This window comes from Phaethon lepturus, unplaced genomic scaffold (genome assembly GCF_000687285.1).
Source record: "Phaethon lepturus isolate BGI_N335 unplaced genomic scaffold, ASM68728v1 scaffold15652, whole genome shotgun sequence".
In the NCBI taxonomy this organism is placed as follows: domain Eukaryota; kingdom Metazoa; phylum Chordata; class Aves; order Phaethontiformes; family Phaethontidae; genus Phaethon; species Phaethon lepturus.
Genome location: NW_010525738.1, coordinates 31,242 through 47,731, shown reverse-complemented (window position 1 = coordinate 47,731; position 16,490 = coordinate 31,242). Strand labels below are relative to the sequence as shown.

At 42.6% G+C, this 16,490-nt stretch overlaps 1 protein-coding gene across 1 annotated transcript in view; it reads left to right on the top strand.

The window, feature by feature from the left end:
* The first annotated feature begins 285 nt into the window (after positions 1-285).
* ELOVL6 (ELOVL fatty acid elongase 6) overlaps positions 286-16,490 on the top strand; it is a 23,532-nt gene continuing 7,327 nt past the window's right edge. Inside the window, exon 1 of the mRNA XM_010282857.1 lies at positions 286-411. Coding sequence (XP_010281159.1) covers positions 341-411 — 71 coding nt within the window. The 5' untranslated portion in view covers positions 286-340. The remainder of the gene's footprint in view (positions 412-16,490) is intronic.

Sequence of the window (16,490 nt, the reverse complement as noted above, 5' to 3'; positions counted from 1 at the left end):
GTTCAGTCTTCAGAAACTGGGGAAGGGTGGGAGCCAAATTTGGCTGTCCTTTTTCAGAACTCCCCCAGAGTCAGTTTTGCCTGCACCTGGACCTGGCCCCATGTGTGGGCATGTAGGTTCATACACTAACGATAATCTCGGGTGGGCTGCAAGAGTGTCTTCAAAAGAGTTTCCTTTCAAGGAAATGCACAAGCGTGATGTGAGTCACAGATGTGACTCTGCTGTGTATCTAATACTAATTAAATACTTGACAGGTGTTGTGTTTGTTTTGTTTTGCAGGAAGAAATCATTCCTATTTTCAGCTCTGTATGCTGCCTTTATATTTGGTGGTCGGCACCTAATGAACAAGCGAGCAAAATTTGAACTGAGGAAACCACTAGTGCTCTGGTCCCTGAGCCTTGCCGTCTTCAGGTAGGCATTTCTTCACACCAACGCCTTTGACAGTAGTCCCTGAAGAGGGTTTGGGGTTCTTCACGTACAACAGCACTGCTAATGCGCCAACCAGCTCACCCGGAAATGGCATTTCTTTAGTTCTGCTTATTCAGGGTTATGTCCTGATCCACTCCTCACCATTGAAATGATCCCCTTTGACTTGCCAGATCATACGGCGTTTGAAGAGGAGAGAAATCAATAACCCTCTTGAAGAACAAAGGTGAAAATAAAGTGAGGACATGAGAAAAAGTGCTTATCATTGCAATAAATTTACCATGCAAGCTACAAATGGGAATCAACACATTCAGATGTTAGTCTTGTTCTCACTTTATAGTTAGTATTACGTTTATAGGGGTCCATATACGGAATATTTAGTCAAGACTCCGATCTCCATTACGATGAGATAAACCTAAAGTCACTGCTTTGATGACAGGCAAATTAGGCCATATAATTGAAATCAGAATCTGGCTTCTGGTTATTCCATCGCAGAGAGTTTGTGAAGGTAACAAAAGGGTGGGTGCACAGGGAAAGGCTATTTTCTAGTGATGCAAATCTCTCTAGCTGGGTGTTGACTCTGTATCATGGCGTATGGGGAAAGTCAGATTCAGATTCTTGATAGTTGCTGAAGTGAGGAGTAAAACTGACCAACCTGTGTTCTACTTTATCTGCTTAATATGCTAATTTTAATGAGGCTGAAGATAAATAAACGAATTAACAAATGCTTATAAAAATAGCCCTTACAAACACACAAACTTTTGGTACGATTTACTAATAACTGTACACAAAAGACTTGAGGATTATCCTTCATTTCAGTGCCTATTGGGAGTGTAAGTTATAGTTCACTCAACAGCATAGAAACCATTTGCAAACTGTTAATCAAACACTGATACTGGTATCTTATTCTAATATCATTATAATAATTACTGATTATAGTAGTTCACAAGTACATAAAACAAGTTTTCTTACTGACCAGCTATGAATGGTGGGAATAGTCTGAGCTGAGAGTTTCTACAGAGTAAAATAAAGCAGAAATGCAGAAGTTTGCTTTTGTTCATGGCTTTTCCTTTTTTCCTCCAAAATTGTTCTATCAGCTTGACACTTTCTAAAACTCTGTCAGGGGAAAAGAAATTATCTTTCTACGTTGTCTCATCCAGCTAGGACATGCTAACAGAAGAAATTTATGTTGGCTTGATTTTAATAGTTCATTGATACCTTTAAAAAAAAAATCCTAGTGCAGACAAAACTTTGAGCAGTCTGGTTAACTTTGAGAGCAAGTTCTAACACTGTGAAAATGTATGATTTTCATCTGGTTGCATTTGGCACTGTATTTCTGGCTGTGTGTCTAACATGGTTTTGCTGCTAGGGTCCTGTAAGCAATTGTCACTTGTTCCAGAAATGGCTGAATTGCAGGAATTGATTTCTAATGGCATGTCATTTGTAGATGAGTTCGTAAAGTGATTTGTAGCCAGCAGGATCCCAAAAGGCATATTCCAAGTACACTTTCTTGTTGAATGTAGCCACTAGAAACTAGCTGACTTAGGCAAAGCATTTGTAGTTTAATTCCCAGTCCGAGGGGGGGAAGCATGATTTCAGAACCGTCCTTTGCAGAAGGTGTCCAGGATTAATTTTAAAATCACATTATTTTGAGATGGGTCTGTAGCCAAAGTTCAAGCAATTTCACTAATCAAATTCCTCCCAAAATCCTAAGTAATGCACCAACCAACAAATAGCAAGAGTACACACAACACTGTGAAAGTGCTGTCTAGATGGACTTTGAAATCAGCACGTTCATTACTTTCTAATTGGAGGTTCTCATCATAATCATATGAAATAGCTAACAGATGGCCAGCACGAGCTGCTGAGTGATGCTGGGTGAAATCTAAAATGTGGACTTCATGTTTTTGAAGCTACAAGTTCCCAGGATGAACCTGCCACAGCAACAGCCTCTTGCTGTGCCCCACAGTGCAGGCACTTGAGGTGAGCTCTACTTGTGTGGATGAGAAGCAGTGGCCAGAAGGAGACGGTTTGAGAGGGATTCACCACTGCAGGGTTTGCCTCCTCCATCAGCTGAAATAGCACTGCAGAACTCGCCCTTTCTTCTGCACGTCGGGAAATGAGACAGCAGGGTGGAGAGGGGAGGGATGAATAGGAGTGTGAGACATTTGGACAACACAGAAGCGCTGAGCATTTGAGCTGCTGGATTTGCTAGTGGGGACCAGTTGATTATGAAAATTATATGGCTATGCTTAGAAAGCTTTCCTCTTCTGAGGCACTGAGTAGTATGCAGAAGAGTGAAGTAGGGAAGGGGAAAACCAACCCCAAATGTCTGCAGTAAGACAGAGCACAAAACCCCTGTAGCTTCCATAGTAGCAGGCAATCCCATACAAAACCAACCCAAACAAAAAACCCCTTGACTTCTTGTCTAGTAAACAGAGAATATCCATTAAAACCTGAGATGAAGACTTCTTATAAAAAGTGTTAATTGGAACATCCTTTTAATGGTGTTTTGCCACCACTATCCTTTCTAGGGCCATTGGTCACTCCCAGCCTTATTGACTCTCTTAGCAAGCTGCACTAGACTTTGAATGCTGTAAACTTTCCAAGTAACTTGGATCTTTTTTTTCTGGCTCCTCACACAACTAGGTGTTTCATTTACATATGCGTGGCCTGAAAGACATTTATTTCTGCTTCCTTTGAAGGTCAGTTCAGGTACATTTTGATGCCAATGTTCTGCCTATAGACTTACTAGGGATCCAGGAAAATACTCCTTAACTTTAAAAAGACTTCCTCTTTGGCTTTCTGGGATGCTAAAATGCTATGACTTTCATGATAGCTTGCAGAAATTCTAAGTAATGTATTTGTCTACCATGAGTGGTTGTATTGAGGAAGAAAAACCTGCCTGGAGACTCCTCAGTATTCTGCCTCAAAGGTCAGTGTGAGGTTTTTTTTTTGGAGTTCTTGTTTATCTCCCTTCTAACACTCCTACCATTTTACCTGCTTCAAGTATCCTCAGAAATAGTAACACTTAGCAGAGGCTGGAAAGATGTGTTTTGGGCTTAAAAAAAAAAAAAAAAGGAAATTGCCTGCCAGGCAATGACATGGTCCTTCTTCAGAATGTTTCCCGTATACCTCTCTCTTGCCAAGATCATTTAAATGTGGTAGCAGCTACAGTAGGAAACTTGCCATGCTTATAAATAAACAAAACAACTACATCACCCTACTGCGCTTGCTGAGCTTTCAGGAGCTTGGTCAAGAGTGAGTTTTGTGTCAACACTGGCAGCCAGCAGGATTTCTGAGGCAGAAAGCAGCTTTAGTTCCCTTTGGAAGCATTGACTAGTTTAGAACACTTTGTCTCTGGAATAAGGTTACCACTTCTCAGTGAAAACTTCTGTAGGAGCAATGACAGTAGATTTTTCTTTTTACTTGGAAACCGCTGTGAAAACATGATCTTCTGAAACTTTTTGCTGAGAAATTAGTTTGGGATATTTTTCTTGGGTTGTTGGGGTTTTTTTTCTCCCTAGCAGGATTGTTGACTTGTTTCAAGCATTGAAGATTCATTGCTATCTGAAATGTTTTCAGTCTTTTGTTTTGTTTTGTTTTCTACACTTTAGTTAAGTGTTTTCAGCCAGCCTGGCTATGTACTGAGGTCCTGGGGGAGCAGCTCTGGGCTGCTCCATCATTTTTAAGTCTCATAAGACCCCAAGGAAACTGTTACTGATTCACCTACACTTCAAAGTGACAGTCAGCCCTATATTTCTAGATATTTCCTGGGGTTAAAAATCTGCAAAAACACATTGTATCTGAGTTGCCAGTTTTATATTCATGCCACTTTGAACATAAATTTAGGGCCATTCATTGAATTTTTTACTTGGAGTATATCAAAAGTGTCATGCTGGCATCTCTAGGAATCGGCAAAGCTGAGACCAGGACTGTCACAGAAGGATACGAAGTCATTAATTCATGTTTTCATTACATCTCAGCTGGATTTTTGTCATTCCTTTCATAGGCCATAGAGTTTGTGTATGGGTAGCATCGCTATCGAGGAGCTTAAACATGTATTTGATCGCCTTGTCTTCACACAAGACAGCAGCACAGCACCATTTTCACTTGTTCTCCATCCTTAAGGGGCTGCCAACAGAAGTCTCGGGGTCAAGGCACTAACTAATAATAGTAAAAGGTTGTCTTCCCTAGGGAATACTGTCACGTCAATACGGGAGACAGAGAAGCTAAAACGTCCGCTGTGATGCAATCATTTGTAGGCAGAGGCTAAGCCTGACCATGACTGGTACAGTGAGAGGAAGGATTTCTATTTGTCTAGCCAAACCACACAACCATAATGCAATTATCATCACCGGAGATCACTTTTATTCTAATGCAAATTCAGCTATGCCTCGTAGCAGTGGTGGAAATCAGTTGATGTCAATACGGGGTTTCCAAGTGTCTTTCCTCCTGGGAAGCACTTTCTCTCAAAGAGTAGAAATGGTATGGAATGTAGCTGAAAGGCTGTTTGCCGCAAAGCTATGCGGAGCCTCAAAAGCGAAGTATTCCAACAGCAACAGGTCTTATATTTGAAAGACAAAACCAAAAAGGCTCACTGGAAGAAGGTGACTCACTTTGCTTTTGTGAGACCAGTGTAACTGATTTGCTACTGCAAGCCCAGCAGCATTTTATAGAAGGGTTTGCACTTGTTCTGCAGAGAACTCCTGACAAGGCAGTCCAAAACACTGCTTGCTGTGAGGAACTCGGTCCTGAGCTGAACTGAATGGAAAAGACTAAATATAAGTTTAAAGAAAGGATTTCGATTGCTTGGATTTGTCACTGTGAAATACATTCTAGTTGTCATGCTTATAAGCAGGAAAATTGATGAAAAATGATTCGAATTTACCTCTTATCTCAAGAGCTGCCATTCACAGATACTTGCCATGGAGATTAAAACACAACTTAGTTTCATATGTTGCTGAGCAACCCATCAAAATGTTAAAGTACTCCAAAATTTTATGAAGGTCCTGGCAATGCATTCAAAGAGAAAATGAATTACTGAAAAGAGCGATATTTGCCGAATAACATTAAAATTAATAAGCAGCATTCAAGGTGAATTAATAATATTCTCTCTTACAAATGTAAAAACAAGTGAATTCCATGTGAAACATTCCCTGTATTTGTAAGGCATGAATGCATATTCTCAGTAGGATGTTTCTCAGAACCCAAATTAGTAAAATGCTTGATATATACCTACTTAACAATTTATTTCTGTAGGACCGTGTTCATCTTTATGTACTTACCTGATTTTCTTACATAACCTATCTTGGAAACATCTTTTCAATCACCATTTTGGAGCGAAAGTTGAAAGTTGAGTGAACAGTAGGAATTCAGAGCGATTGGAGAGAAGACAAAAATTCCTTGGATGAGACTTAGCAGTTTAGTAGAAAAATTTCTTTTCTGTAAGCTGAACTGTAATCCCTTAATAGGGAAATACAAACAGTGCTGTGTAGGGTGAATTCATACCTTGCAAAACAAATGCTAGCTGGCTTTAAAAAAAACAGTGTGGAGGTGATAAAAATATATAGACTAAGAGCAATAAAGTACTATCAAGAAGGTGTATCTCCAATATGTACCTTATTTATTCTAAGTAAGAAGAACATCCCGTGACAAATACCTTTCTTTCCAGAACTGTAATTGATGCCATGTGACAAAATGCTGTGCCCATCCTCTTCTGAAATCTCACCTCTTCAGTCTGCAGTGCACTCTGTTGTGTCCATCAAAGTCATTTTGGATGTAAACTGGTTTTACTGTTTTTACCTAAAAAGACCTAGTTAAAAGTAAACCAAGGATCCACTGTGAGTCCTGGCTGATGCTACTTTACATGGATAAAAGATGTGGATAGGACTGCCTAAAAATTCCTGCGAAAATCTCTTTTTTTCAGTGCTAAGCTGGGTTTTGTTTCTTTAAAGACTTCTTTTTCTCTCTGACCGTTTGCTTGCTCATTTGTCTTTCTTGCTGGAAAGCCGAACATCTTAGCAAAGTGAATTCATACAACGGCTGTTGCGCTTGTCTTGCCCCTCTTCCCTCCCCACTCTCACAGTCAGTGAGAGTGTTGACACTCGGTTTGTCACCTTGAGTTGTACCTTTTTCACGAGATCACCCTGTCCCAGCCCCCGAGAGCCCTCGCGGGCCGCCGCTCAGCGCGAAGGTCGTGCCGAAAGCAGAGCCCCCCGCGAAGCGAGACTTTTCCTCTCTGTTCTAAATGGGGAGCAGACCGAAAAGTGTCTTCGCGGAATAAAGAACATCTGTCTGGTGGCTTAAGAAGGGAACTGGACTAGAGAGAAAGTAGATAATTCATTCAAAAGAAACCAAACCTCCCATCTGTCCCCTCATGGCAGCGCTTCTGCGTTGTACTCAGCCTCGGTAACTTGGCTCGTGTGCCTGGTCGAAGGTCCTCCGCCACGCAGAACTCCCCGGGGAACAGAAATCTCCACGTATCTTCTCCTGAGTAGGTCCCCAGCAGCCTGTGCTTGTTTGAGACAGCGGGAATAAAGCACCGGGAGGTGCTACCTTGCATGACCTAGCGAATCCAACGCTGCATCGGCGGCCGCGCGTGTTAATGGACGCCGCCAAACCGAGCGGTCTTCGCGCGCAGCGTCGCAAGCGGGCGTCGAGCCGCGGTTTAGCCGCCTCGCCCTTCTTGCGATGATTTTAACTTCTTCTAAATAAATGTGCATCCTCACGCCCGTACCATTCGGCAAATTCCCTAGGTTGCTGGATAAATAAAATACATTTGTTATTTACCGACTGCGGGTGAATCCCTGAGATCTGAACTTCTCTAGATGCTTGCAGGAGCGCTGCCCTGGGGAGGACAGAGTGAAAAAGGAAGATCGATGGCTCCAGGCCTCTAATTGCCATTAAATTTATGGATCTGAGCGGCTCATTACAACTGTATTATAACTTTTAGCTTCTTTAAGCCTTCTTTATTCTGTCAAATGCTAGTCTTTTCCTGTAACTTAGATTTTGCTTACTTTGTTACCTGCCTGTTTTACAGCTTTAGTGATGGCTGGCTCCATTGGTTGGCTTGATTCACTGCTAAATCTTTTACTTTATTACTTTCTGGCTTTATTTGTCTAGGATAATTTCAAACTCCTGAATACATAGATTTCAATGCTATACATGACAGTTACTCTACCAATTTGATACATTTGATCCTATAAGTATCTTTAACTTATCCTGCAGAAATAGATGTGCCAGGTTTTTTTGGATTATCATTTAAATCACTGCAATATTACAGTTACTCTAAAATTTTCTTGAGATAATGTCGGATGCTGAGAACAATTTCAGTAGTGACACAGGAACAAGTGCAAATGCCCCTGAAGCATTCATTAAGGATTGCTTAAGAGGTACACTGTGCTTATGAATCCTCATGGGCTGCTTTAGAAATCCTGAGATGGATTCCTTAATTCTTATGAGATTTCACACCAAGCAGAGGGGCTTAAGTTGAAAATTGATTATCTTTTTTTTTTCTTTTTAGTAGTTTAGCCACAGTCCAAACTTGCTGAAATAAATATCTAAGAGCTAGGAAATGTTTCTTGACAGAAAAACATCTCACTGAGTATACAGACTTCACAGGGTGCCAGGAATCTTCAGCTGCAACAAAAGTCCAATTATTGTTTAGTGATGGAAGAGTGAGTTATTGCTCGAGAAATAACAGCTTTCATCAAGAAATATTGTTCTTGCAAGTTCGTACCCTCCACGTGCCAGATAATCAGGGAGCAGCGTCAGGCAACAGCACATTGAGGAGCACAAGACCGGATGATAGGTAATTATTATTGATTACTTGTAGCCGACGCTTTGGAAGTCAGATAAGATGCAGGGATGCGTGGGTAGAGCTGAAAAATTATTTTTCATTCTTGAAAGCAGTTACATATTTTTCAGCAGCACATGGTTACACGGGTGTCCCTGTAAGCAACTTAGGCGATTCTCTCCTGTTCCTAGGGTAATGATTGAGTGCAACTGCCCTTCAGCCTGACGACTGCTCCTTGTTTCTCTTTACCAAAACCCAATGGGCCTTGTATAGCCGCCGAGTGCTCTGTGTAAGATTCTCCATGCCAGTATAACCCTTTTTACCTCTGCCAATTATCTTCTCCTCTGTTGCAAAGACTACTTGTAGGAATCTGGCCCTGGCATTTGTTTTTTGGGTATGCTTCTTAAGTGGTGCAGGTTCTTTCACTGGCCCCCATAACTTCTCTTTATTGATTATTTTTGTTCTCTGCTCCTCAGGATTGTCTGAATATAGCTAATCACAATCATAAAGAAGGCAGTTCTGGAGGATCAAATCACATTTCCTGGAGAGGGAATTCAGGCTCCATGAGGAGGGACTGAAAGATGGAAGCTGTGGTGGATGATTGATTTTTATCCACACATACAAATAAGCCTTCCGAGTAGCAGTTGCAGCAATTGGCAGAAGTGTTGAGCCTGCCACTTTAGAAAGGGAGAATCGGATGGATTTTACTCTGCTGTGGTCTTAATGTGATTAAAATCTCCCAATGACAGTGTCCATTGATCCAGAGCTCTGCAGAGATCCACTGTTTGGGTATGCTTAATGAGGTCCCTGGAGAGAGAAGGAAATAAGTTAAGCCTGGTTTTCTTTTCAGTTTTGTCAATAAAAAGGACAAAGAAATGGTTTTGGGAGGCAGGTGAGTTGTGACTAGCAAATCTGCCCATGAGAGGGAAGGGCTGAAGGGAGTGGCCCCATGTCAAGGGATTTATTGCCCAGGAGAAGAAAAACACTGATGCAAGGAGCACAGTATCTGCCCTCACTTGAAAACCGCAGAGTGAGCTGTCACTTTAATACACCTCGTTTCCCTCCCCCAAATTTATCACATGGGAAAGTAATAACCACCCAGGCATGTATGCATATGCTTATGGGTATATAAACCTGCACAAATGATATATTATTTCTTAGAGCCATGTAAAATATTTGCACAATTTTTAAATCGCTCTGAGCTGGCCTGGCTTCAGGTTTTGGTCCCAACTGAAAACTCAAATTATTTGCATTGAAAAGCTTGCTAGAGAGACATCTGGATCAGACATAGTAGAAAGGTCTGAAAAGCAGGGCTTGTGTGTTTGGTTCAGTGATGGGAGGTTTTTTTAGAGACGGAAGGGGAATTCTCTCAAATTTTGCTTTGGGATTTTGATAGGACTGAACCCAAACCGCAAAGTATGCGTGAACTTATGCAAGGAAAAGTCTTCTGCCAAAAAGAGTGATAAAAACTGCAAAGATCAGCACAACTTTTGCTCACACACATGGCACCAAGACCTAGAGCAACCCATTGTAAAACAATTCCAGTACTGCTGACCACCAGGTTTTAGGGTGAGGGCCACGCTGAGAAAAGCATACTTTATTCCTCGTCTCCCTCTTTTCTTACCTTTTTCTTAACAATACTGTGGCTTGCACTCCACTCTGAATGGGACTCCGTCACCTTCAAGGGGGGCAAGGGACGACTCTGCGGGTGAGCCGCAAGACCCATCTGATCTCCGTCTTGGTCAGGAGGTGGGCAGGGGGAGAGGCTGAGGAGCAGCTGGGCAGCAAGATGGTAGAAGGAAGGTTTTGTTATTGGGCCTTGTTAAATTCTTGGTGTTCTTGCGCCCTTGCAGAGATGGTAACTATTCTAGTAAGTATGTTTTGGAAGCACCCGATTCTGTTATCCAGAGCAGTGGATTACGTAGAGAGAGTATGTGACAAGCATGTATAATGGGAATGGTATTTAATACAGCATTGGTATGGCTCCTGCCCCGTTCTCAACCATATCCTGGGTGTATTTCTGAGCTTTTGAGTCAGTCCTGGGATTTTCTGTCACCCTCTAAAGGAACCATACTTGAAACAAGATCCAGCAGAGAGATGCAAACCTGTGTCTTAAATGCCTTTTCAACGGCTTCCCAGAGCAGAGTAGCTGCTGAGAGCACGGTGCCACGTTTTGAGCTGTGTAGTGCCAAGGCTGGCTGGAAAGACTCCTGCCTTCCCTGGTCTTAGTTTTCCTTGCTGTGACTGAGCGCAGTGAAATCATGTCGTTAAAAAAAAAGTGGAGGAGGGACTGTTTTAGCTGCATCCTTCACCAGTTCCAGTGACAGAGCACGGCCACGCAGCCAGCCAAGTCGGCCCAACTGGGCAGGCAGCGGGAAATGCCGGCGGCGGCCGCCTGCCCGCCGGCGGGGCGGGGGGGGGTTTTTCGGGCGGTGGAGTAGCTCCCGTGCAGGACGACCCGTGGAGCTCACTGGGAAGCCCAAAGCAGAGGAGCCACAGAGAGTGCCCATCGCTAGTTATCGCGCACACCTTGAAGAAAATGAAGGGTTTCAAATAACGCGCTCCCTCAGCTGGAGAGGTAAAAATCGCAAGTGGGAGCAAAGGCGTTAGTCGTTTCAAGTTTTCGGGGAGTTTGGGAAGCTAAAAACATTTCTTAGTCCAAAACATTTGTGGAAATTGTGCTCTTAATTACAATATTTTGCTCATTATGAAGGATATAGATACAGTATGGCCTTTCAAACACATGGGCTGAAGGGGATGAGTTCGGTGTTCTTTTTAAAGAATGTTAAAATAAGTGCTCTTAAATGACCCTTGTGTTAATTTTTGGAGACGTCCTTCTAACAGTGTTCAGTTACCATAGGAAAAAGGTACATCATGGGACCAAGGTGCTTTTTCCATATTTTTTTCTTGTGTCTGCCCACTGTAAGAGAAGAAATAATGGTCCCAAATAATTTTATCAATAGGCTAGGCCTTGGAGGACACAGGCACGAGGGAGTTACTGTGCTTTCGGTTATCTGCTAGCAACTGAATTGTGGTAACTGAGCACGTGCTTGTCTAAACACAGTTACAAGGGGGTAAAATATGGTAGCACAAACCTCCTTCTCCGATTTAACAGTTTTACTCTAAAATTGCCATAGACAGAATGAGCACGTGAGTGAGTAGTTGCTATAGTTCATTAGCACCAGAGAAGACTGGGTAACGTTTTCACATCTGTGCCCAAAATTAGTTTTGTTAAAAGGAAATATGGGAAAATGATAGCCAGTGTGATTTTTTTTCCCAGTGAAACGCAAACAATATATAGAGCAGAAAGGAGTTCAGCTTAAGTGCACAGTAACATCATGATAGTCCTAAATCCCAAGCACACAAAAACCCAAGCATTGCAGTCCTCTGCAAGACTGACTTTGAAATAATGGGATTTTTTCATTTTACAGTGAGAGTTTAGGGTTCTGTTTTTGTTCATGGCTGACTCACTGGTTATATCTTCAGGCTTTTCTTTCATAGACTTGGGTAGATAGAAGCCTTTTAAAATGAACTTCCCACAGAAACAGTGGCTGCTGAATGGGATTAAAACCTGCACTTTTGTAGTTTTATCAACTGAGGGTATTAATAAAGGAAAACAGGAGCTTTTAAGAATATTGTCATTGAATTTTCCACCTCACTAGCGTGGTTTTTGTACCTGCCCATGTCGCAAGGAGTTAGGCACCCCCCACTGTGCATTCTGATCCATACCTGATCTTCTGGAGTTCACTGGTGCGAGTAAGGGGATCAGCAGGGAGCATTAATACAAAACAACTACAATAGTTAGAACAACTGCAAAAATTCCTTGATGGAAAAGAATCCAAATATTTTCTTCTATGGCAAGGTCAGCTGCTGGGGCCTGGTCCTACGCAAATTCTTAAAACTCACTCCGTAGGTTGACATTCTCTGTGGCTTGTGTCCAGCTGTGTCAAGCCAAATCCGCCGTGGTATTTGCCTAATGTGTCAAGGGAAAACAAGGAAAGCAAGACTGTGACTGAGTTTGTGGAAGGCACATATTGGTCTTACCTGGTCTTCTGGCTAGGTCAGAAAATTTTCAGCATTTGTAGGACAGCACAGCTTTGTGAACTTGCACTGTGTCTCTCTACATCACTCTGTATTTTTAGGTCTTGGAAGCATGCTGCCCAAATATCAAATGTGCAGACAACGAAAACGTGATGTTAAGAGGTGGAACAGCAGCTTTTATGTCTATAAACTATTTATCTTTAAAGATACAGGTGTACCTTGGATAATTAAGATGGAGGGTTTGGGACTTGAAGGTTTAGAGAGTAACTTTAAAAAGCAAAAAAAAAATCTATCGTAGGTCAAAGGGCTTCCTGCAGAAAATTCCTCCTACTGGAGTGTTTACTGTTATTTCAATAATACTGTTTATACTGAGTCAGACCTCTTTCTGCGTACATCAAACAGACCTCGTGGGTAGGGCACTGAGCCACGACTTGTGATGTTGCACATCATTTCTCATCCTGGCTGAGACACAGATTTTTGGCAGGACACTTAAATTTCAGTTTTCCTCGCACCTCTGTCTTTGAAATGGGTATTATATTTAGCCACCTTATGAGGCCGTAATAGTAAAGGCCATTAAGGACTGTGAAGTATTCACAAATACAATGCTAAAGGCCTTGGAGATGCCAACACAGACAGAAGAAGTCTGAAGGAAGTTAGGTCTGAACCTGAAGAGACCCCAACTTATGAACAGCTTTGTACTTAGCAGTTCTTCACACAGGGATGTCTGACCTAAAGCAGTTGCTTGTCTGAATGTTGTTGAGACGTTGGTGATTCTGGGACAGCCCAAGGTGGAGGTGGAAGGTCACGTGGCTGTTGGAAAGCAGACAAGACCAAAATTTTGGTACAGCAACAGGAAGGCTTGCTCTGTGGAGAGAACGGAGATGTCCTTTCCATCACAAGTGGATTTGATGAGACAGGGTCTTCCAGGGAGGTACCTGAATCAGTTCTGGGAGGAAAAACAGGGAAATTCTTTAGAAGTGTTTTATATGAACAGTCTTTCTGCAAGATCGGGTCTCTGTCTCTCCATCACTAACCCTGGTGTTGCTTTAAAGCACTTCAGAAATGTTGAAGGATGATGAAATTACATGCCTAATTACATTAATTTTCTTTGCCATTTCTTATAAAAGTAACAGTTGGGCTAAGTTCATCAGCTGTAATTTGAAAAAGTGCTGCTCTAGGATTTCAAGGTAGCTCACTTTTAAGAAGTTCTCTCTTTTAAATGCTTGTAAAATGCCTCATAAATGTTACATTTAGAGTTAAGAGAGACCAAATCCGTAGTCAGTACTATTATTTTTCAGACTTTTTTATCACTTAGATGAATACTGTATTGCTGTGTATCCTTCACTGACCAGGAGACTGATTCATTTAATTTGGAGAATGTAACCCTCAGTTCCACAAACCTAGCAAAATATTTTTAATAACTAGGTGAAGACTTACAAAGCTGGTTCTTCTAGTCAGTTATTAATATATATGAACCTTTCATATATGTCACATTGACCATTTGGGATGTTGGATGCCAGATCCTTTTCTAGGCTGCTTTTCTGTGAGATTAGAGGACATGTCATAGTGCACTGACTTAGCCACAGCTCTCATTAACTCCTTGAGATCAAAATAAGAGCCATTAATTCCATGTAGGTCACTGAACAACAGCCAAATGATATCTTTCGGTCACTGCCCATGTTTCATTTGTACTTAATGATCGGTTTCTTAGTGGATAGTTTCTCACTGTACAGTGAAAATATCATGATTTTTTAATCAAAGATAAACATAAAGCAACCTTATAGTTTCTACACCTGTTTAAGTACAAGAAGATCCAGGATTTTATGGAACTGTGTTTGAATACAATCAAGGCAAACTAATACAGGAGTCACATCTGAGATAACATTTAGGTAGTCTGACAACCTTTTAGTGAAATTATATATTAAAATTGTCATAAGCTTAATTAATTCCTCCCCTCTTTTGGGGAATTTATTCCGTCTGGAAAACCCAACTTAAAAATTTTTAATATGGCACCATTATGTATCGCACATTGCCCAGTGAAGGTAGTACTGCTCCTCCCTTCCCCCTGCAAAGCCAACCAGATGTGGATGAATGTGCACATCATTGGAAAAAAAAACATAAAAAGAGTTAAGAGGTGATTAATTTTTTTTAAAAAAGAAGGGGAGGAACAGCTGCAATGAAATCTAAGCCAGTCCACAAACACCCAAGAGCAGCTTGGGTGTCAGAAAGCAGAGTAAAGCAATTGCGAATTCTGGTGGGTTCTGCTGCTCCTTTGCTACGTTCCTGCACACATCCACCCTCCAAAAAGGGGTGCCAGCAGGGCCCCCGTTCACTCCCTGTGATACCCTGTGAGGATACCATGTGCCTGTAAGGAAACATAATTAGCCAGAAAACTTATTTCTCACTCACCCTTTGCTTCCGTATGCTGGAAGGTTGGTGCGTGCCGGCAGGTCTCGCCAGTCCCCTCCCCGCAGTGGAATGAATGCCGTCTCTGTTGGGCAGGCTCCTGGGGAGGCTACGCTCATGGTTTTAATTCCCAGCCTCGAAACAATCTGGCATGTCTACCCACAAAATTATTTCGGAACAATAGGCTTTAAATAAGCACCCAGGCACCGGTAAAAGTCAGTAGGCTGTTGGTCTGGAATTCTGGTTCAGCACAAACCAGATCCTGATATCCTTTCTTCATTTGACACCACCCATTTAACTACTTTAACCTGGACATTCCCTTTCATTTTGGCTCAACTTCAAAAAGAAACTACCCTCACTACAGACATATCCTGGGAGAACTGGAAAAAATGCAGGGTTTGTTTTTTTTTTTTACGGATTATGAGGGCAGACTCCCATAAACATCCTGACTTAGCTACTAAAATTTTGTTTGATGGTCTTCTCTTTTTGACACCAAGGTTAGCAATTTCCCAGGGTACTCTGCTCCTGCGGGACCTGAAGCCACCGCAAAATGTAAGCACAGATTTTAGGTTGGGAGCAAGCCAATGTGAAATGTTCATATGTATTAATAACTGTGATCTACCTCACCTGTCTACACACATAATAGTTTAGGTATATCTTCTTATAATAACACTGTATATATATGGTGCAGTCGCCATACAAAGGCATGTTCCCAGAACTCCTGCCCTGCCTGCCGGGTAGGACCTATCCTTGCGTGCTTCCAGCCATTTCCCAGCGCTGGTCTGCCAACTTTATCTGAAATCACCTAGGAAAAAATAAATCTGTGGCAAGCTTAGAAAAAACCCTTCCCTCTGCTGGTTTGCGAGGCGAGCGGCCCCTTCAACGCGTGCATCCTCCGGAGGTGCCTCTGTGTCTGGTCAGTCAGGCAAAACTACTGTTCCTTCTCACGTGGCTGAAGCAGGGGTTTGTTGGAGACGAGTGTCTCCTACAAAGAGTTTCATTTCCCACAACAAAATCCGTCCGTTTCTTAAGAAGGCTGTCACCTAGCCCTGTCCCTGCTGTGTCACCCGCTCGCTGCACATCGCTGATGGACCGGTACTGTGGGACCGTGTTTCACGGGACTGCAGAAGGTAAGAGATTTGGAAGGAAGCTCGCCCTTACCAGGTGGAAAAGCAAAGCTCTATAAATACTTCCAAAGAGCTACCAAACAAACCTACCGGTCGTGTTGCAACAGCGCTTTGTTACAAACCTGGTCTTAGGAACTAATCAAAGAGCACAGCGAGCAAACGGCTGAGGTGCGAGATGTTCCTTCACGTGGAGGCGCACCCACCTCGGTACGCACCGCAGTACACCACCCGGAGTTTCGGAGTTTCTTTACTGATTTGGGGGTAACTGCCCTCTTGGGGAGTTCAGGGCTGTCTGATAAAGGTGGCTTCAGCTGCATTTCTTTTCAAGAAACTTAGTTCAGAGAGGTGTTTCTCTTACAGATGCTTTCTCTGTGCGTTTTCCCCAGTATCAGTTCGTATTTTACATGTTTTCTGTCTTTCGGCTAAGCGCAGAAATATTCTGTTGCCCTTTCACAGTAACTGCTTTCCCCAGGCGTGCGCTGGGACGGCCCTGCCGCGCTGCCCCGCCGCACCGAGGGGTCGCCGTGCACCCCTCCCGTCCCACATCGGTAGCACCCCAACTTGTTCCTCTTTCCTGAGGACCACAACTTGCACATCAGCAGGGCACAGAAAGGCCGTTGTAGCGTGTTATGAGACTAGCTCTTCAGCAGCAGAAGGGAAACTTGACATGACCCCTGAAATACTCCTGCTGA